This window comes from Telopea speciosissima, chromosome 2 (assembly GCF_018873765.1).
Source record: "Telopea speciosissima isolate NSW1024214 ecotype Mountain lineage chromosome 2, Tspe_v1, whole genome shotgun sequence".
Taxonomy (NCBI): domain Eukaryota; kingdom Viridiplantae; phylum Streptophyta; class Magnoliopsida; order Proteales; family Proteaceae; genus Telopea; species Telopea speciosissima.
This window is the reverse complement of record NC_057917.1, coordinates 62,526,230-62,549,909: the sequence shown is the minus strand read 5'-3', so window position 1 is coordinate 62,549,909 and position 23,680 is coordinate 62,526,230. Positions and strand designations below refer to the sequence as shown.

Here is a 23,680-nt window from a genome sequence, read left to right as displayed (position 1 = left end):
CAAGCACTCCCAACATGTCCGTTCAGGTTACCTCCAATAAAAATCGATTCGTCCTGACTAAAACCCTGTATTAACTCACCCATGTGTTCCCAAAATTGACGCTTACAACTTTCATCCAATCCTACTCAGGGTGCATAAGTGCTAACAATATTGACAAGCTCTTTCTCCAATACCAATTTGATGGATATAATCTTGTCTCCCAGTCTTTTGACCTCTACTACATCATTCTTTAGGTCTTTGTCCACAATTATGCCCACTCCGCTTCTCTTACTATGATCCCCCGAATACCAAAGTTTGAAGTCATCCAACACCTTAGCTCTGTTACCCTTCCATCATGTCTCTTGGATACATGCGATATTTATCCTACGTATCCTCATAACATCTACCAACTCCAGGCTCTTACTCATTAAGGATCCAATGTTCCAAGACGCTGAAAACTCTCTTCTTTTGACTAACAGGAGGATTTATTGTTTGATAGATAACAAGAATTTTATTGGCATATAAGGAGAAATGCATGCATAGATAGTGCACAACAACAACAATAGAGAGGGATGGGAACCCCCAGACAACAACTTCAAAGGGGACTACTCAATCGAATAAGGACCCACATATAATGCTTCCCTATGAAACCCACACCTAGCAAATTCATCCTCTAGGGAGGGAGTTAGCAGACTGCATTCTCTAAGAGAACTGGAAGTTTGCTTGAGTGCACAAGTGGCTGGCCTCCTTAAATAAGTGTAACTAGATCCAGGGACCTCCAGCTGAAGCTTGAATCCAGCCTACAATCAGTCTTGAATCCCCTTCTATGATAGAGTTCAACCACCCTCTCCCCTTCAGCATTTCTAAATTCTAAAAGCCCCACCCATATGGCCTGGGTTGCCTAAATAATTCTTATCGCCATTTAATTTGGTAGTTTTGGGGAGAGGGGGTTTCCACATATGATGGATCTGAAGAGGGTGAATGGCTGAACTTTGCTGCCATTGACCAATGTCTGATGGAGTCAATCTGCACTCCACAGAATGTTTCTAAAGTGGTTCTTAATACAATTACATCAATCACATCCTTCGAGGATCTTATCAAGTCCTTATATTCATTCTACATTCCTACTGTTCCTTTCCTCCCAAATGGTCCAAATGCCAACCAGAAAAGTTGAAGCACCACATCAACTTCACTCTCTTTTATTGATTGACTAAGAGGAAGAATGAAGTAAAATCTATTAAAAAGAAGCCTTCTTTACCAAGTTCAAACAAAGACTGGATCTCTGGGTTGGGGTTAATTACTCTGATCAATGAATTGTAGCCTGCAGATATTATACAGATATTACCATGTATGGGGTTTGAAAAAAAAAAGAACAAGTAAAGAAAAAAAAGATAGTACAATATTTGGTGAATAGAAATGAGTCACATAAAATAACATCTAGAATGCTGTACATCTCTTTGGAACAAACACAAAATATACTAACAACTTCTTTTGAATATTAAAAAAAATTTCAACGTCTACTCTTATGTGTAGCTTGACTGTATGATTCATGCCTTCTTGTTTCATACTGTATGTATGTTTGAAAATGGGAATTATGTTACATGTCTTACAAAATATACTTTGGTTCTTTTTATATTCAAGTTACAGACAATTGGCTATTTTATCAGCAAAGTGAATGTATAAGTTCTATCCACTGAATATCTGAGTTAATTGAATGGGGAAAGTTTCCTACAAAGCCAGTGTACTATTGCCCTCTCATATGGGTTTTTTTTAATTGTTTTCTCTCTTGTCCTGACCGTGTGGCCCCATGTGGATAATACTGTTTTCTACGCCGCTGTTGGCGTGGCGTCGGAGTCTCCCCCCCCTCCCCCCCGGCATTGTGGGGAACTCTCTTCCTAATTGGACCTTTAATTTATGTGATTTGGGTTGGTTCTTTGGGATGGTTGAGTTTGTCAGGCTTGTTTAGTACTTTTCCTAGCTTGGCAGATGTGCCAGATTTTAACGTTAATTTATCTTTGTTTTTCCTTGTTCTATAGTTGAATTAATTGTATGTATGATTCACTTGAGTTCTAGCACAGCGAAAATTGATTTGGATCTTTATTGCTTTCATGCAATTAAAAGAATATATGATAAATTCCATGTTGTGTCTGCTCATCAATTTGCTCTGCTTTTTTATATATGAGATGTATTTGGGGGACTTATATGGTGGGTCCTACTCTCCCCTGCAGGTATGGAGACACAGGATTCAAGAGAAATCTCTTCAGTGAATCAAATGTTTTATACCTCAATGTAATTAATAATTGTAAAAAGAAAATAATTAAAGTTTAATAACTCGATGTTGCAATTTCCCCCTCTGTTTTATATCTTTCGATTTATTTCTGTTAATCATTAGTGATGGTGGTGATGAATAAAATGCATATGGAAGCACCCCAGGCTCTTGATTGTTGTAGTTGCCTTGCAATTGAGTGTGAAAAATAAAGGAACTTATCTGTAGATGCTGCTCTTCTCCAGTGGTTGTTTTTCTTCCCAGTCAAATTTTTGAAGGAAACCCTCTAGTTGTTGAACTTTGCTCTCAAACACAAAACAAGTACTTGAGAACATCAGTGAGGCTGGTCACTTTTGACATTGTTTGTCAAGAACACAACTTCTAACCTTAATCATCAATGGATTCTTAACATGATTCTATTCAATCTTGAGAAACAGGGCATGTAGATGTTTCACTGTTTCAGAACACCCTTGAAGATCAGATTTTTTATCAGGATTGGGAAGAGGAATCGAACCAAACAGATGAGATATTGAATCTAGCAGTGCCCATTATCCAATCTCCTATCATGGGGAAATGAAAGAAGCATTTAAGGAATGTTTTGGTAAAGCTTGTTTAGTTGAGGATTTTTTTTTGGGGTAAAACTTTTTAGTCGAGGATTTTGAACTTATTAATTAAAGTAGTTTTGCTTATAAAATCCTTGCAAAATTTTTAGCTACTAGACTTAAATTTTTTATGCTTAGATTTATTTTTCACTTTCAAACTACTTTTATAAAAGATAGGCAGATCATTGATAATGTCACAATTTCTCATGAGGTTTTTCACCATCTTAAACACCATATAGGGAAGAAGGGATGGACAACATTCAAACTTGATATATCTAAGGCGTACGATAAAGTTGAGTGATTGAGTGGGGTCACTTTAGGAAAATTCTTAAATTTTTAGGATTTAGTCAAAGGTGGTATATGATCTCATATGTTATATTTTGTCCTCAATCTCTTTCTCTATAAAGATAGAAGGAAGTAGTTTTGGTTTTTTTTAATCCATTGTGTGGCATTCTTAGGGATGTCCCTTAAGTCCATATCTTTATATCATTGCTACGAAAGAGTTATCCAGGCTAATTAGAGTATATAGAAAGATGGACTTTTAAGAATATTAAAATTGATCGGTACTACCCAGAAATTCCCTATCTTTTATTTGTTGATACTACATTCATTTTTTTTTGTAGAGTTACCCAAGATGACATATCTACCTTGCATTCAATTTTAAATTTGTGTGACAGCAAATAAACTTTAAGAAGAGTGGGCTCATGTTTAGTAAGACTGTTGCGAGTATGGTGGTGTCTAGCATGGGCATTAAAGAAATTAAGCAGAACTCATTTTATCTTGGGACCCCTATGTTCATTACTCGAAACAGGACTTTTTTGTGGACCATCCTTGTCCAAAACGTAGGGATTTGGGTCCTCTGTAGCACGTAAAAGAAGTGTAGCGCACCAGCCGACGGCCTGTAGTGCTTGGACATGCAACCCAACACACAGGTGGGGTGTTCGGCTGCGTGCCCAAACACTACAGGCCGTTGGATGTGCGCTACACTCCCTGTCGCGCTACAGAGGAGCCCTACACAAAAAGTAGAGAAAAATACTAAGATGATGGAAAGTGCCTTTGTTGTCTCAAGCGGGTCGATCTGTATTATTTCAATTTGTTCTAAGTTCTATACCCATATATTGGATTGCGTGCTTTGGTATTCCAAAGAGAATATGTATCCTCTTTGACTCCATTAACTCAAGATTTTGGAAAAGGAGAATCAAAGCACAAATAGAGTGTTATAGGATGGAAATAGATTTGTAAACCAAAATCATTAGGGGAGTTAGGGTTTAGAATGATGGAGACTCTTAACAAGGCTGTATTACGAAAATTGGCATGACGAATACTAACCAACCTAGTAGTGGGGATGTAAACGGATTGGATTCGGCTCGGATAGTGCTATATCCGCATCCGCATCCGATTAGCTTTCGGACGGATTCAGATAGTGCTAAATGGATACGGATCAGATATTTTATCCGTTTGCATGCAAATATAGTTTTTCAGATAGCTACAGTCTATCCATATCTGCATCGGTTTAGCTTTCGAACAAATTCAGATAGTGCTAAATGGATATGGACACAGATTCGGAAACGGATTTCGGCTATTCATTTACACCCCTACCTAGTAGCCTTTGGGTTCAGTTGTTAAAGGGGAAAATTTTTCATGATAGCAATTTTTTTCTTCCCTTAGTTTTAAATAGGAGATACATAATAATCAGGAATAGTATAGATATTGCTAAGGCTATTCTAAGTATTCAAGTTCCTAATATTAACCCATATTGCAATTTTTGTAACAAGGAGATTGAAGTTGATTAGCATATTTTATGTTTTTATTGCTTAGTCTTCTGTGTTGATCTCATGACTATACTTTCTCTTTCACAAGTGTGAATCGATATTGCATTGTAACCATAATACACAGGAAAGATGTATTATTTTATTGTACAAGTCTTATTTTTGATCTAGGGTTTGTTTATGTGTTTGAAGAAACCTCAGTTTGTTCATGTACTAGGGGGAAAGAGCTTGAAGTTGATTTTCCTATTTGATATTGTAATATCAATCAAGTTGGGGTTTGATTGGATTTGGGGTTGTAGCCTTAGATTGTGTAAAAATATATTTAGAAGCAAATGTAGCTGCACCTAGATCGTTGCAGCAATTAGAATTTGAATAGTGTATTGGAAAAATATAAACCCTATATGTGTATTTCTTTTTGGATGTAGATATTCTGGCCAAACCATATATATCTGGTGTTACTGTCTTGCATTTATTTTCAACATATATTTGAAATCGGTATTGTGCAAAGTGGTAAAACACTGTCTTGTAGACCCAATCACATTGTGATAAATTATGTCTGCAAGTTGTCATCCACAAGGCTTGGGATGGAATATTACTGGACTCTACTTACTTATTTCAGCCTTCATCCTCTAACCTCACACAATATGCATGTGAGGCTTGTCAGCATCACAAGCCAATCATATCGAAAAAACTAATTGACCCCATACATAAATTAATTCATAATTTCAAGAGTATGGCTTTTTGGGTTGTATAATATATTAAATATATTATGTAATTTCATACTCTCAAATTAGCAGGATAAAAGACTTAAGAATATTGAGTTTCCTATTAAGACTCGATCTTTAAGCTCCCAAATCTTTTCAAACAAGAAAATATTCTTATTGCTAGAAAAATCGTTTATTAAGTCCAATATCCAATTCAGATTCAAAGAATGTAAATTAGAAGAAACCATTAACAAGAGATAAGGGAAAGTAAATCCATTTATGACCTCGCAGCTCTCCTCTCATATCTTGTGACGATCATTCTACTCTCCCTCACGAGATCCCTTGATTAAGTTTTAAAATATAAGACAAAAAGAAGGAAGAAGCAACAAGTAACAATAACCCAATCCGAACAAAAAACCCTCTAGGGAGATCTTATCTTTTTTTAATCATCCCCCCATGCACTCTTAATTAATTAGCTACCGAATTTGCTGACTTGATTGGATTAGGGTTTGATAGATATTCTTGGCAGTTGATATTACCACCGTTGAGGTCATTAAACACTCATGAAAGGTGGAAGTTTCGTTTCTATTGATGCTTTTGTACGTAATCTCATTGCCGCCCACACTGACGTAGGGGCTATACTCCTAATAAAAAAACTCTTCGTAATCTTAGATCGAATTGAATCAGTATTGACCAAGATCGATCAAAAATCTTTATTGAGTCCAATACCAATCCAATGGTACGGTCAAAATGTAGAAAAGTTAAAAAGAGAGAGTAAATTACTCCCCCCTCCCCTGGGTTTTGAGTAATGACTCTCCCCTCCCCTGCATTCTCAAGATTCTATAAACTGTATCCATTCCGTTAAAAAAGGTTGTTAATTGATAGAAAAAGACTATATTACCCTTTTACAGTTTATCTAAAAACCCTATTCTAACTTCTCTCTCCTAACTCTATCGTCTCCCACCTGTGGAAACGAGAAAGTGAAGATGGAGAGTACATCTTCCACCTGCTGAAACAACCATTGCCGCAACAACCTGCAACTCATCTCTCTCTGCAACTGCTTGGACGTGCATCTTCCATCTCCGCTTGGACCTGCAACCAACTCCCATCTCGATTATTCTCTCACGGCTTGGACCAAAAAAGATGAGTGGAAAGTGGAAATTTATTGGTGAAAATGGCACTCCACCACATCCACCTGCTCAAAGACAGATAAAAGATACGTTTATGACTATTTTGAGAGCGTCTCTTTCTCACCATCACTGTCAAAAATGTTTCTTTTAGAAGGCCAGACGCAGAAAATTAACAAATTAATGCCAGACGATTAGAGTTTCCATTCCATGCATGTACTGGAGGTAAGAAATTTACAGTAAACTCTTCATTTTTATGGGAGAATGAATTTAAAGCCATGGCCACCATTTCTATTGTTTGAGTACAGTAAATGGATCAAAACCCGATTCAGATAACCTCTTAGATTCGTCGTTTATTGAAGATTCAGAAAAAAACACTTGAGAAGTTAGTTGGGAGCCAAATTGGCGGATTTCCTTGAAATCAGATTTCTGACTTTTTATTTGCATCTTTGATTGGTCTCTATCCAACTTTAGAAGATCTGGTTTGAAGTTCTGAACTGCTCTCATATCTATTTGCCCCATTTGTGATGATTTTTTCAAAAACCCTCTTACTTCTCCACACACAGTTTTGATTCTATGAATGATCACAAGTGGGTTTAATGTGGGTTTTTTGGGGAAGAAGATTTTATCATTTCTGTCCAAACAGAGTAGCAAACGATAACTATGATGCTCATGACTCCAGTAGTTCAATTCCTCTGTTCTTTGGAGTTATCCTAATTGGAAATCCATAATCTTTTCACAAATTCAGAATGAAGATTGATATGATCCTGCTTCTCTGATTAATGAATAATAACTCATCGTTCTCTCTCTTTCAAATAAGACAAAACTGTATTAAGAAATTCTGGCTCATACCCATTAGCCATTAGCTAGCCACTCGTTTCTGTGTGCACATGGCATATGGCACAGGGCACAGTGTCTCCACAATCTTCTGTGGGACACACTTTAATTGCACCTCTACTGTTACTGAAATGAAGCTCAGTGTGCTAAATCTCTTCAATCTGAAGAAAGTGCAGACTGTATCCCTGATAGGTTACAAGAAGTTTTGATGAATTAAATTTTCTTAAGGTCGTATGGTTTACCATTAATAGTTTACAGTTCAATTGGGGATTAAAACTTATGGATATAATTGCAGAAAATAATTCACCTTCTTTAAAAAATGAATTTTGTGTTTATTGTCTAAGAACAATTCAATTTTAATGGTGGCAAAGCATCCTCGTTTATTTCACTGGCAACTATTGTTGTTCTTACCATAGTTAACCTCCCCTTGAATTTCTATTTGTCTGTATTTTTTTTCTTCAGAGAAATTAACTCTTTGATCAATTTTCAAACCTTTATCCTCTTACACATGGTCAATTCCAATCGGGTTCAAACTTAACCCACCTATAGTGGGTGATTGCACCAAAGCTGCCAACTTTGTTTGAACTGCTTCTTCTTATGGACTGGATATGATGATGAAACACCTTACCTTCAACAACTTGGTGGGAGTGTTCGACCGAAAAGAAGAAGAAGCTCTTTGGTTCTGCCGGAGTGTTCAACGAGAGGAAAAAGAGGAGAACTGAACTTCTTGAAGTTCTCTGGTTCCGCCGGAGTGTTTGAACTTTGAACGAAAGAAATAAGATTCGTAATCTCTGATATCGTTGGAGTGGTCGAATGAAATGTAGAATATCTTCGCTAGTTCTGCCGGAGTGTTCGAACGAAAGGGAGACTTCCGCTGGAATGTTCGAACGAAATGAAGAAGAAGAAGAAATTTTGTCTATTGTTATTAGGGGGTATTATTGGTATATCAGAATAATAAAGTCATTTTGGGGTTTAAATGAAAATATTTTGAGTGATGTCATCACTTAACAATCCTTTTTAACGGAATGGATACGGTTGATAGAATCTTGGGAATGTAGAAGAGGGGAGAGTCATTACTCAAAACCCAGGGGAGGGGTTTGTCATTCGGGCATAATCGAGGGGAGGGGGAAGTAATTTACTCTAAAAAAAAACACTGATTTTTTTTGGTAAAAAAACGAGGGTAAATCTGTCTGATCTTGTCCAATTTTGATTAATACATACTAGTATCAGATCAATTTTGGCCTTGACCAATTCCAGGATAAGGAACCTTTTTTTTAAAAAAAAAAAATTAAGTATTCCTTCACGGGCACGCAGAGAAGAGTAAATCTCTTCATCACTAGTGATGTGTTTGTGTGATTAGAATCCGATATTATAATTAGGCATTTCTCACATTCTAAACAAGTTTTTTTGTTAATAATATAAAACTTGTTAACGACTCCCTTCAGTTCTAAAGGTGGGCCTCATTTTAATATCCATCCAACCAACTTCGACAGCTCAGAATACAAAAAAGTCACAAAACGCCTTTTATTAACGACCTCCTTTTTCGTTTTGTTCTGTTCATAACTAACTAACTAACTATAATGGTATGATAAAAAGCCGTAAAGGGAAGCCAAGTGGCAATCGTATACAAAATGTCGTCCACGTGTCATTTCTATAGACGTTTGATATCTTCGGATCTGGATTTACCAAACCAAGATCTTCGAAAATTAACGATCAAAACTTGGAATACACGTGAGCGATGAAGAGAAAAAATAAATAGAAATTCAAAGCTTCTATATATGGGTAACGTAATTCCCGTTTATTTGGATAAACTTGGACCACATTTCCAACGTAAAACCTTCCCCCATTATTGGGATCGGATTTATATATAAATCAAACGATCTGTCTCCCTTGTTTCTATCTTCGTATTCTTCCTCTGGTTTCAGCTCTTCTCTGTGTTTTTGTTTTTTTGGCTTAAAAGACCCCCTTTTGGAGCTTAAGCAGAAGACTCGAGATGTCTAAAGAAGCCTTTATAGGATCGATTGATCAAGGAACGACCAGTACGAGATTCATAATCTATGATCAGTCTTGTAAGGCTGTTAGTTCTCACCAGGCTGAGTTCTCTCAGATATTTCCTCAAGCAGGGTAATCATCATAATAGCTTCGTTTTTACTATCGTTCTCTTTTTTTGGATTAGAGATGTACCCTATGTCTTTTTTTTTTTTCTTTCTGGTTTTTGGGTCAGATGGGTTGAACATAATCCGATGGAGATTCTGGAGAGCGTGCGGTTTTGTATGGCGAAGGCTATTGACAAGGCGACAGCAGATGGACACAACGTGGATAGTGGATTAAAAGCGATTGGCGTTACGAACCAGAGAGAGACGGCGGTTGTCTGGAGTAAATCCACTGGTCTACCTCTTTATAATGCTATTGTTTGGATGGATGTTCGAACCAGTCCTATCTGCAGGTTTGGCTTTTCTCGCTTTTGGGTTCTTCTGAAAGATGCGTTTGCTCTTTCTCTTATGTTGGCTTTTGTTTAATCAGATCTGGGTCTTGCTACTTTGGGATTTTAATTAAGCAAAAACCATATCTTCGATTTTACGATTGAAATCTGGGTTTTAAGCAAACACCATATCTTTATTTTTACGAAGATTGAAATCTGGGTTTCGTAATTTTGGCAATTTTGATGTCATCTTTGATATCTCACAGGAGATTAGAGGAACAATTTCCAGAGGGGAGAAACCATTTCGTGGGGACATGTGGCTTGCCTATTAGCACTTATTTCAGTGCAGTTAAATTTCTATGGCTGTTAGAAAATGTTGATGCTGTTAAGAAAGCTATGGACTCAGGGGATGCTCTGTTTGGGACAATTGACACTTGGTTGATCTGGAACCTCACTGGGGGTTCTGGTAGTGTAGACCCATCCAAGAATTCGGTGACTGGTGTGCATGTCACTGATGTATCAAATGCATCTCGAACAATGCTCATGAACCTCCAGACTCTTGAATGGGATAAACCCACATTAGAGGCATTTGGGATACCCATTGGAGTACTTCCCAAGATTGTCAGCAATTCCGAAATTATTGGAAATGTTGCGAACGGATGGGCAACTGCCGGTGTTCCAATTGCAGGCTGCCTCGGTGACCAACATGCAGCAATGATGGGTCAGGCCTGCCGGAAAGGGGAGGCAAAGAGCACCTTTGGAACTGGTGCCTTCATACTTCTTAACACTGGTGAAGAGATTATTAAATCGAATCATGGTCTCCTGAGCACTGTTGCATTCAAACTTGGTCCTAAAGCGCCGACGAATTATGCATTGGAAGGCTCCATTGCGATTGCCGGAGCAGCAGTTCAGTGGCTCAGAGACAGCCTTGGCATTATTAAGACTGCCCCAGAAGTTGAAGATTTGGCAAAGAAAGTTGAGAATTCAGGTGGGATCTATTTTGTGCCAGCGTTCAATGGGTTGTTTGCTCCGTGGTGGAAAGATGATGCGAGAGGTGTACTGGTTGGGATCACAAGGTTCACAAACAATTCACATATTGCTCGAGCTGTGCTTGAGAGTATATGTTTTCAGGTGAATGATGTGTTGGAATCAATGCACAAGGATTCAAAGGAGAAGGCTGGAGCTAATGATGGGGAATTTTTGCTCAGGGTTGATGGTGGTGCATCTGCCAACAACCTCCTGATGCAGATTCAGGTATGTCTTTTTTTTTAGGGGAAGTTTTTCTAGTTTCTGCAAATTTTCTGATTAACTTACCATTGTAGTTGCTTTTTACTGATTCATCTATGTATGAATTCCTTTGTAGTGATACTACTATTTCTTTTGATTTTGACCTTACTGCCTTGTTTTTAATTTCACCAAACCAGGCGGTGACATTACTGCACTGTCTACTATTTCTTTTGATTGTGACCCTCTAATTGTAGTGTTTCAATGAAAGCTACAATAAACTGAAGTGGGATACTAGGACTGATGGGTCGCTAGTAAAGAGGTTATTGAATTTGTCTGTTGATATCAGCCTTTGGCTACTAGTTGGTTTGTTTTGAAGCATCCGTGTAAGCAGGAAAGAATAATAGAATATCAGTTATAGATCGGGAAGGATCAAATGTCATTAATTTTACTCATCTGCATTGTTGCTATTTCATGTGGTTATGAGCAACAACATGTAATAGTTTCTTCTACAGTCGAGGTCTCAAAGCAACCATCTCAAAATTGTTCTGTGGGAAGTCAAGCACAACTTTTTTGTCCTTAGTTATAAATGTTAAAATTTAATAGTTATTTTTGATGTCTTACTGATTGGCAGGCGGATTTATTGGGGAGTTCAGTGGTACGACCGAGTGATATAGAGACAACTGCTCTAGGGGCAGCCTATGCAGCAGGCTTGGCTGTGGGTGTTTGGACAGAAGATGAAATTTTCTCCACAGAAAAGCGGCAAGCAAAAGCAACCACTTTCCACCCGAAACTCCAAGGGGAAGAGAGGAAGAAGAAGTCTGAGTCCTGGTGCAAGGCTGTGACAAGAAGTTTTGATTTGGCAAGCCTTTCCCTTTAGCTCCTAGCATTACCCGCCTTCTCATATTTCCCCCATTTTAGTGATTTTATTCTGAATAATGTTCCAAATTCTTATGTAGATCTTGTTAATGGATCAATAATTTTATGTATTTAATTTTGATTTCAGTAATAACATTGGAATAAAAAACTGTTATATTCTTTCAGGTGTAATAACATCTTGTTTAGGCTGATATAGGCTTATGTGATCTTCAAAGTCCTTCCCAAGTCTCTTTTAGAAAAACTACATGATACCCCACTCACTGGAACACACACTTTGATCTGTTTTTATTCTCAGAACAGGAAAATTGTTGATCAGCCGTATAGTGCATGTACAATACATTCTTAAATTAAACTAGCTGCTTTGCTGCTCTCGTTCTCGTTAGATAATCATATGAACTGGCAGATGCTAGAGCAGGAGATATTCATGAAATAGGAATGCTAGCCATATGGCCAATATGCATCTACTGGCATTCTCAGTTGGACATAATGTGTTACCATGTTTTGGGGCTAAAGGATATCTGTAGACATTTGTGGCATGTGTTACTGGCATTTCTCCACTTCAAATTATATCCTAAAATTGTAAATAAATTTCATGGTTGAACACCGCCAATTGCATGAATGTGTCAACCAGTGTATTTAAATGATAAGAAAGATGTCTTCCCTGTAAACCGAGATGCAGTTACCAAACTAGTTTCATTCCGTCTAACTATTAAATAAAGGATTCCATCATATTCTTCTCTTATGATTAAAGTTCTGTCCTGATGGTTGGGGTACTAAGAGAATGCAGCAAGAGAATGACAGTAATATCACTCCTAAGCAATTATTATTGAGACTTGAAAAATATAGTTGTGTATTATTTATTCCAAACTGAAGAGAGTGTTCTTTATTTACTACTAGTATCATGCTCCTATTGTTCAGCTTCTCCAGGTAAGTGTTGGTAACTTCTTCCATTCTTTTTGCTCCTCTCTGTCTAATAAATTCCTTCGCTATTCAGATCTAGTCAATCTCCAAGCTGAAATCTCAAAGTTTTCTTGGAAAATTCCACAATACAGAAAACAACGAAGAAGAGTGGTCTTGTGTTGATTACTGACTGCACCGGAGCAGCAAAAGGAAGAAGGCACTCCTCCTTTTCTCTGTTCCGACGTCATGTAAATTGAACTCAAAGACCATTTTGATTTGGATTCAAAGATACATTTCACTATGTGCAATAGCTCCCTGGAAGTAGGAAGCTAATTACAACTTACAAGCCAAGGCTAAAGGAACTAAAGACGGACCACACACAACACACAAGAGGAAAGACCATGCAAACACAGACCGTGGGAGTGTACATGCAAAGAAACAAGAGGGAGGAAGCTAGTAAGTACATGCATGGATAACAAACTTGTACCAGGCATCACAGACAAATTCATGACATGAATCGATACATTGCTCAATGAAACGAAACCACATTCTTCGCCAATAAGGATTGATGTATAGAACTGCTGCAATTCCTAAGAAGAACATGACATACAAACCAGCAAAATTTGCGTAGAAAATGCCCATGTCGATATCATCATCATCATCACCTTTCACACCACTTGAAGAAGGTGGTGTTGCTGATGCGTTTGTTGAATCCGAATTGGACGAACAGTAGTCTCTTGTTAAAGGTGGACCACAAAGGAATGGGTTGCCTTCATAACTGGTGTTACTGAACGTCGAAAACTGTGACTTCATCTCTGGTGTCTTTCCAGATAAGTTGTTGTGTGCCAAAGTGAAGACCTCCAATGAGTATAGTATGAACAATTCTGAAGGGATTTCCCCACTCAGCTTATTGTAGGAAAGGTCCAAACTCTCTATTTGGGTTAGGTTTGACAAGGTTCTTGGAATGGGTCCAGTTAGCTGATTGTGAGACAAGTTTAATGTGAGAATGTCATTTAAATCTCCTATTTCACATGGGATGTTATTTCTTAAATTGTTGCAGGATAAATCCAACCCAGACACAAAGAAAATGATCTCACCCTTGTAAGAATTAGACCTACTCTTCATAAAGAAATCGTCAACTTCATCTGATTCACCGAATTCCATTAGATTGAGGGAATCATCACGAAGGAGGTCTAAATCCCCATGAGAGTAGGGAGTGATCTGTCCATTAACCAGACCACTACTTGAAGGACTACCTACAGGTTCCAATTTGAACATTGGGCCAACTGTCCTCCCAAATGAAATGTTATTCAAACATTTTGGTATTGATCCAGAAAGGGCATTATGAGAAAGATCCATTATGTTTATCCATTCCAAGAGGCTGAAGTAATTGGGTATTGGACCAGTGAAATGATTTTGTTTCAAGAGAAGGATTCTCAAATTAGAAAGGACAGCAATCCACTGTGGGATAACACCATAAAGCTCATTATCTCTGATGTCCAATATGAAAAGAGATGTATCATTGAAACTTGCAGTTGGTTAGTGGAGTCCTTGTGAACCTATTCCCTTTCAAGCGTAGATAAACTAAACTTGTTGATTCAATATTGATGGTATTGAACCCGAAAGTACATTTTGGGAAAGGTCAAGAAATGTAATGCTTTCAAGTTTACAAAACTCAACTGGGATGTTTCCTTGTAACAAATTCCCCCTCATGATGAGTGTATCCAGTTTTGTGAAGTTATTACCAATCCAATTTGGAATTCTTCCTGTTATCCGATCGTTTCTGATATCCAGAATTTGCAATTCAGAACATTTGGATAATCCAGTTAAAATATTTCCTGAAAACAAGTTGTTGTCCAAATGTAATGAAGCTAATCGAGTCAAGTTGAAGAATGGAGGAAGTATTTGACCCTGCAATCTATTATTTGAAAGTCTCAGAACAAATAGTTCATTGCAACCTATGGCCATCTGTATTGGAATGTTTCCTGAGAAATTATTATTGGACAGATCAAAAACTGATAACATTTTCATGTTAGCTATAGATGATGGAATGTGACCCTCAAAATGATTTTTTGATAGATTCAAAGACACAATGTTTGGCAACATCTTACCGATGTTTGCTTGAAGCAATCCATTGAATCCATTGCGCGAAATGTCTATAATCTCAGCAGCATTAGATTATGGACATTGGATTGTAGGACAAATTGACCACTTAATGAATTATTTCTCAGTATTAAAACTCTTAACATTTTATTCTTCTCCAACAACCAAGTGAGGAACGTTCCCTTGAAGTTGTTACTGGAGAGATCAAGCTGTCTCAAGTTGTGTTGGTAAGTGAGAAATCTTGGAACAGCATTGTTAAGGTTGTTGTTTGATAACAAGAGTGTCTTCAATTGGAAAGCAGGAACCCAAGATGGATATTCAGTTTCAACCTTTAAGTTGTCTCCAGCACTATGGAGGTCAATTGATTCAAGATTGGAATTGTTAGCAGAGGAGATGATTGGAAACAGGCCATCAAACTCATTATTGCTCAAAAAAATGGAAATCAGGGATGTAAGGCTGGAAAGGAGAGATGAGGAGAAATTTCCTGTAAATAGGTTGTCTGATAGACCTAACTTCCTGAGAGATGTTAAATTTTTGAGACATGTAGGAACAATCCCTTCAAAATCATTCACACTAAGATCTAACTCATGAAGGCTCTTCAATTGACACAAACCTGCATTAAGAAAATGAAGTACTCAATCATATACATATAGATTTTGACAGACATTAGCCAAAGCCACCAAATTCGATCTATCAATTCATTCTTACCTTGGAGTTTTCCATCCATTGAATTATGACTCAGATCCAATGACTGCAACATATGCATATTTGATAATTCTGCACCCAATATTAAAAGCAAAAGGAAGGAAATAATGTCAATGCATACTTTGTTCTAAAGAGGGCATAAATAACATTTCTTGTACCATACCTTCAAAATGTGAAGATCCATCAAGATAGTTGAAACGAAGGGACAATTTCCTAAGGGACTTAATCGTACCCAAAATTGGGAGAATACTGTTATTCAAATTGTTACCATTTAGGTCTAGGAACTCTAGTATTTGCAATCCACCAAATCTTGTGAAAACTGCAATCAATATTATATTATAGACAAAGAATGATGAATGAGATGTTGGTTTAATCAAATGCAAGAAGAGAGATCAAAGAGATCGAGGGGCACAAATTAATCTGAAAGAACTTTGTATTGGAAGCAGCTGCAACATATCCCTATTCTATTAGGTTCTTGATTGATACGTTAAAAGTTTTAGAACTGATGGAACGCGTTAAATCAAGTCCTTTAGTCTATCCCATGCTAGGATTGAACTAATCTAATGTCCATACACTAGATCGAACCCCATTAAACACATAACATATATTCTCATTGTTAGGTACCTACCTTGGATTGGATTGTTTGCAAGGAGGCTTCGATTATATTCCAGCTCAAATCCAATGATTGCATACTCCATATCCCACTGGAAAGAGATTTGCTCCAACAACGCAACTTTGGCGGTTAGTGCAACATCACCGTATTGCATGTGGACTTTCGTGGCAACCAAAACGGTTTTTAAGAGTCAACACGTGGGAAGAACCCGTGCAGTCTTTGGCAAAAGAAATCCTTTTCCAAGATGCAACCGCAATATCCATTTTGATCGGAAATTGCTGTGAAGTTCGGCTGCAACTCCAGGGCCGTGCGGTGATTTGTAAAATCTTATTTTTCGTAAATAAACGGCTATATCGTCTTGTACCAATGCTGGTGGAATTCATCGGCAAACTTCAACAACTCGTCATCGGCGTCTCGTTGTCAAGTAACAGCAACAGTGCAACATTAGTTACCGACTTCCGACCCAAAAATGCTCATTTTCGCCGGAATAAAATCAGTCTAGTTAGGAAAATAAACGGCTCTTTCATCGGCGAGGATCTCTGTAAAAGGGTACTGCTGCCCCTGCTATAAGGGTACTATTGCCCCCTGGTTTGCCTGATTCGGGAATGGGTTCTTTCATTGGCAATATTGTCATCGAGTCGGAGGGTCTCCCCCTTGCTTCAAGAAAAACTAAAATAAACTTGCCCCTTGCTTGATGTCAACCAATAAGAGGTCTGATTAATGGCCGAAAAATAGAATATCGGCCATCAAAAAATTTAACCGAAGGGTTGTTACATAAATCGTGCCCCTTGACGATGGGTTATGGCTTTCCGGTGCTCATTACAACAGGATTTGTCCTTGATTGAGCACATTTTCACTGTCTGATTTGGGACTAGACTCCCTTAATCAACATCTATTCTTCCTCAAACCATCACGATTTTGCTTTCTAGCGTTCCACTGGCGTGCCAAAATGTGTTAGTGATTTTTTTCAAGAGTCTCACAGAATGACACAACACACGTGGTGGAGGTAGCACGGGCATGCCAAACCCTTTGACGCAGGCTCAAATGAGGCTGGAAACGGTCTGTCTTAGCTTCCAACCCAGACGAAACAACCTGTTCGAATTGACAAAACGGCACGTTCTAACTTTTGACTAGGACGAAACGGTCTGTTCTAAATGACTAAACGACCTGTTCTAAGACAAAACGACATGTTCTAACTGGCGAAACGGCCTGTTCTGAGACGAAAAGGGGATATTTTCGTGCCTGAGTAGCTCTAAGGTCTTTTGGGTAAAAAAAAAATTACCATGGACGAAGCAAAGGAAGAAGATTGAAAATCAAAGTTGTTTACTTGCAGTCTGTATCCGATTGGAGTCAGTATAACTTGTGAAATCCGACATTGATAAGGTTTACAACTTGGTATAACTATTCTACGATCAAATCGCATAATCTCCCAGAAACGGATTTGATGAAGCTTTCACAACTCTGTCATCTATGGATTGATAGAGCTTGCAACTTGATGTTAATGGTCGTCTTGTGAAACATGGGTCAAAAGACAAGATTACTAGAATTATTCTCCAAGCATCTCCCAAAAACGATTTTGATGAAGCTTCTACAACTCTATCAGCCACAGACTAATGAAACTTGCAACTTGATGATGATGGTTGTCTTCTGAAACACGGGTCACAAGACAAGATTGCTGGAGTTATTCTCTAAGCAAGACTTACTTAAATGTCCCTTGAAACACGAGCCAATGAGACATCTATGGCTGAAAACCAACTCCAACAAAAATTACAGGGAAAGATGAGAGATCTACATCTTGAAAGATAAAAAAAAAAAGATAGAAGAATAAAACTCTGTTGTAGAGTGTTGTGTTGTTTTCGCTGTCCCTTCTTCTTCGTACTCTGTTTTTTTATAATTACTCTCTTGACGGTTGTGGTAGTTCCAGCAATTTCCATAATTATCCACAATTTCCTGCCCCACCTTTTCATTTTGTTATTCAAATTCAAATGGATAACTCTTTGATAGCAACGTAGAGTGCACGACCTTAAAGCATGCATAATCGAATCCCAATTTGTAAAAGTGGGGTGTGAAGAATAATCGAATCCCAACTTATAAAAGTAGGGTATGAACAAGTAGGGTCTAAAGTAGGGTGATGATTCCAATCTAATCCTGAAATAGAAAAAAATAATGATTCCAATCTAATCATAAATAAGAGAAAGAAAAAAAAAAAAAAGAGGTGATTCCAATATAATCGTAAGTGCGTTTCTTTATTATTGTGAGAAAGAGAGACAATAATTCCATCATTAAGAGTGACTTTCATAGGTTAAGAATTTTTCTCTTTTCATGACTTCCAAGTCTTTCAGGCATTATTACCCAAAAAAAAAAAAAATTCTTTGGAGACACGGAAATTTCACAAAAGTAAACTTCATCTTTTCTTTTCCTGTCTTCTAAGTCTTTGACACGTGGAAATTTCATGGAAGTATGCTCATTCTTTTGGAGTGAAATGATTTGGGTGCACTAATTTGTAAATTATAATATTAATGAGAAGTTAATGACTTCAAAACATGGTTCTAAGAATTGGTATTGGATTGGCCGATCCATATCAATATTGGCAAAGGCCAATATCGAATCTTAGCCAATCTTGAATCAGGAATTGATATCAAATTAAGGGTAAAAAATGTAAAAAATTCAATTTTTAATGAAAAGTAGGGGCAAAATTGCCTGATCCAAACTGATATTAGTCGTTCGATATCAATATCGGATCGGTATCAACTGAGACTGATACCATTTTTGATACCGATTACTAAATCCATGCTTCCAATTCTTTGACGCATTTAAATTTCATGGAAGTAAACTTCATGTTCTCTTTTCAGGACTTCCAAATCTTCAGCACAGAAATTTCATGGAAGCAAGCTTAGTCTTCTCCCTTTGTATGGAAAAGTAAGGTTAAAAGTGAGGTGGGAAAATCATACTTACTCATTGTTACCTTGAATGTGTGAGGATATACCTAAGTAAATTATCACTTAGACCCAATGTTTGCAAGCTAATCTTGTCCAAATCTAAATTTGGAAGACCTAAATGATATCTCCGAAGGGATACAACACTTGAACTGGAGACTCCTCATATTCCTTAATTAACACTTGATGTAGAAAAGAATATGTAGGATGTTTCTTTCACTTTCTCTGGTTCAAAATCCTAACTCGCCAAAAGATGGAGAAGAAGAAGACGAGAGAAGATGATGAGTGGAGGAGATTAACCGGATAAATCGCAGAAGATATCAAAATTAAAACTTCTCTTTTGTTATGGTTGACCACTGCTACTTCCCCTTCTCTTATTGGTGTAGATTAACCGGATAAATCGCAGAAGATATCAAAATTAAAACTTCTCTTTTGTTATGGTTGACCACTACTACTTCCCCTTCCCTTATTGGTGTTTATTATATGATACTAAATACTAATTTATGAGATAAATTTATATTCTAAGTGGTGGAATTCTATTAAGTGATTCTACCAAGGTCGTCGTATGTGAGTCAAACTTGAACTATTTACTTAAGAATCTAACTCAATCTTAATAAATAATATATTTACTCATAAGTGCACCTTTAGATGGATATAAATAATAAACCCCCAAATAAATAGTTTTGTTGCATTTTTTAGGCCCTCCACTTAACAATAGTGAGTGACAAGCCTTAGGATATGGAATTAATTATTGTCACTACTCTAGTTCGTCGAAATAGATTATTCAGAGAATCTTGATTGTTGGTTGGACATAAAACACTTGTCAAATGTAATTATCAATAAAGGAACTGTCTAAATGACACTTCTAAAAGTATATTTAGAACTTGACATCTTTTGTTTGCCCTTTGTTTTATTCTTAAAAGTTCTTTAAGTCAAGAGTAAAATAGACATTTTCAAAATAATTTTAAAGTGACTTATCATTATATCATTATCAAAAGATGTCACTGTTTTGCACATTTTTCGAGTACATATATGAAATGACAGGATTTACGCTATTTAAAAAAATATATATTATACTAAAATAGTAAAAAAATAAGGTTACAAATTATTTGACACCCTAAGATGGAGTCAATAAGAAAATCCCAATAATAAAATTAATATTTTAAATCTTTTGCAAACTATTTACAAAATATGCAATTGATCATAGACTTTCTTTCAATCACAATCATGTATCTTTTTCAAATTATTCACCCTATTTGGGAAGTAGATTTCTTATTGAGCATCTAGCTCTACATTCACAAACAAATATTATGAATCCAACTAACCAATATATAGCTAGGGAGGCATCAAATATTGGTACACTTTTTTTTTTGGTATCAAATAATAAACACCATCTTAGGGTGTCAAATAATTTGTAACCTTACTTTTTTTACTATTTTAATATAACAAGTTCAAGGAAATGGGATCTTAAGGGGTATTTTAGAAAATATCAAAACCTAAGGGGGTATTTATGAACCCAAAAGGGAAGTGAATTATTCTATTTCCTTGGCTGCTAGCCTTGTAGCAGGAACATTCCTGCTATGGGCGTAGCAGCAAATTTTTTTTCCATCAAAGACGTAGTTTGTACGGGAGCTAAGCTACTATATGATTACTATGGACGTGACCTTCAGTAATATTTAGGGAGAATGTTTTCTGTGCCGGCGAGCAGGCTGCGCCAAGACACATGGGAGTGAGTGAAATGACCACCTTGCCCCCCTGAATGGCAAGCCCATGTATCTGGGCGCAGGTTGCGCTACGGCACAGAGAACATCAGCCCATTTATATATGTTACTATTCAATTATTTCCAAACCTGGAGGTTTGACTGAACCTGACCAATCAACGTGGTGGGTTAGGTTTCTTGGTCCAACTAGGTGTCACTGGAATGTATAACCAATATTAATGGTATAATTACAAATTATTGCTCTTGCTCTTTTGTGTATTGCACTTATTTCTTCGTACATTCATACTTAATTGTTTAGTACTCTCTCTTTTTCCTGCCAATGCCTGTTCATCTACTGGGGTGTGGCCATTATTGATTGTGTCCACCACACCTAAAAGATTGGTTGGCCAATCCTATCCATTCTTATCATAGTTTGAGGTATCGGTGGTGTCGGATCAACATATTGGGTGATTCGAATTGGTATTGTTGACCATTGATGATTGATCCCAATACCTGATTGTTCCCATATGGGTGGGGAACGATATGAAATAGGGGTAAAATTGTCAAAACCCCAATTTTGTTAGGAAAATCAAAGGCTCCACATCTAGGCTGATCTATACTTGTCTAATCCAATAGTATGCACTAAATCCATGATAGGATCCTGGAAAGTGAATTTTCATATCCCTAAATTGTGTAATTCAATTGGTTAATTCTTGGATTCATATCGAAATCGGTGATGACTGATCTAGTTGATTCCCATCAATTTTGTTTCGTTTTTCAGCTGATTCCAGTCCATTTCAATCGATTTGAATTGACATCAGCACTAACCGATTCTATAGAAAACAGATGATTCCAATTTAATCGGATGAATATATTTTTCCTTTTTTGGACTGAGTTTTGCTTCACCCACAATGAATGGGAATACATTCGTCGTGGGTGTGTGATAGATGGGAGAAGGTATCGGAAGTGAACCAGCCTCTATGGGTAGGGGAAAACTCTCTCTCTCTCTCTCTCTCTTGAGAGATACACTAATTCATGTTTAAGAGTGACTTTATGGCTTAAGTATATATATTTTTTTCTTGCATCTCCTTTTCACAGGGTCTATCCTAGTTATATTAATCATATTTACATTTTTTCTTCTTTGGACCGAGTTTCCCTCCACCCACGGTGAAAGGGAATACATTTGCCGTGGAGGTATCGTGAGGGTATTTTTGAAACTGCTAAAACCCTAGGATGGGTGGTGAACCGTCCTCTATGGGTGAGGAAAGCTCTCTTTCTCTCACTCTTTATAGTGAGAGACACTAATTCATGATTAAGCGTGACTTTATAGCTTAAGTATTTTACTTTCTTACATCTCATTTTCACATGATCTACCCTAGATATATTTACTCTCTATCTCTCTCTTTCTCTTTTTATAGCAGTTGGGTCTTTCTTCATTGCTCATAGGGGTGTAAATGTATAGCCGAAATATGTTTCCGTATCCGTGTTCGTATCTGTTTAACACTATCCGAATCCGTCCGAAAGCTAAACGGATGCAGATACAGATAGGCTATAACAATCTGAAAAGCTATATTTACATGTAAACGGATAAAATATCCGATCCGTATCAGTGTTCGTATCCGTTTAGCACTATCTGAATCGGTCTAAAAACTAAACGGATGCAGATGCGGATATAGCACTATCCAAGCCGAATCCGATCCGTTTACATCCCTAACTGCTCTTCCTTCAACCATGGAGAACGAACCCTTCACCATTGCTAATTTGACCCTGTGATTAGATTTCTATGTCATCCTTCACTCCCACCCTTATTGTATGGGATGGAAAATATCTGAGATCTCCTTGGTGAAATGATTATCTCTTCTTCCTCATGATAGAAGAGAAGAGAAATTAGGTCCCTTGGAAATTCCATGAAAGTAAGCTTCATCTTCAATCTTCATGACTTCCAAGTCTTCGACGTGTGGAAATTTTATGGAAGTAGTTAGCTCATTCTTTTGGAGGAGAATGGCTTGGCTGTCCTTATTTGTAACATTAATGGGAAGATAAGGGCAATGACTTCCAAGTCCTCGACGCGTTTAAATTTCATGAAAATAAGTTTTATTTTTTTTCTACCAAAAAAACAAAAAAGAGAATGGATCATTTGCATGTACCAACAGGCGAACATGCATATGAGAGCCAACTACTTGTTCTATTTTTGCCATTTACAATGGGAGGAGGGGTTTATATGAAAACAAAATTAAAATGTGATTGGCTCTCACATGTACGTTCACCTGATAGTACGTGCAAAGGAACCGAACTCAAAAAAAAAAAATTTCATTTTCTCTTTCATAACTTATGAGTCAAAATATCACCGACTAATAAGATAATAACACGTGTCCCAATAAGAGCAGAGTTAATTACTTGTACACGTCATGTAAAGTCTTAGGCATGGAAATTTCACGGAACTAAACTTATTCTTCCCACTTCATTATCGTAGACAACAGATGGTCCCAATAACAAAAGAAACTCTCTCAAAGTCTTTAGAGTTAGACGGCCCACGAGGAAGAAAGAGCAAAGCAAAGACAAGAGTTGTTTAGCTGACTGATGGAGCAGGAAGGGAAAGACCCTTCTCCTTTTCTATATACCCATGACTTAACTTGTAGACCATTGGATTGGATTAAAAAAAAACCCACGTGGCACGTCATCAACGTGATTGCGGGGTTGTGATGGGTGCTAAGCAAAGAAAATTTATAAGGGCAAGACATCGCTGCCTGATCGTGTAACCCCTGCACCAGCAATGAGGCTAATCCGGCAATCCCTAGAGTGGCAGAACAACATTGCACCCTATAGTTTATTTGCCTTGAGAGGGGCAAAATGTTACTTAGCCCCACATTTTCTCAAGGATTTCCCTTATTTTCATGTTCGTGATGCAATGTAT

At 37.3% G+C, this 23,680-nt stretch overlaps 1 protein-coding gene and 1 pseudogene across 1 annotated transcript; one reads left to right on the top strand and one right to left on the bottom strand.

Moving 5' to 3' along the window:
• Positions 1-9,277: 9,277 nt before the first annotated feature.
• On the top strand, positions 9,278-11,924 carry LOC122653236 (glycerol kinase-like). Its single transcript, XM_043847192.1, has 4 exons — positions 9,278-9,408; positions 9,509-9,730; positions 9,973-10,960; positions 11,565-11,924. Exons 1-4 carry the CDS (start codon positions 9,278-9,280, stop codon positions 11,808-11,810), a joined length of 1,587 nt encoding a protein of 528 aa, XP_043703127.1. The 3' UTR covers positions 11,811-11,924.
• Positions 11,925-13,138: 1,214 nt separating this feature from the next.
• The window catches only part of LOC122650969, a 28,901-nt pseudogene continuing 18,359 nt past the window's right edge, over positions 13,139-23,680 (bottom strand).

Bases quoted from the DNA above. Each gene is read 5' to 3' on its own strand.
- LOC122653236 (XM_043847192.1), top strand. From the start codon at position 9,278: ATGTCTAAAGAAGCCTTTATAGGATCGATTGATCAAGGAACGACCAGT. The intron at 9,731-9,972 runs GTTTGGCTTTTC...GATATCTCACAG, and splicing joins CGAACCAGTCCTATCTGCAG to GAGATTAGAGGAACAATTTC. The intron at 10,961-11,564 runs GTATGTCTTTTT...ACTGATTGGCAG, and splicing joins ACCTCCTGATGCAGATTCAG to GCGGATTTATTGGGGAGTTC.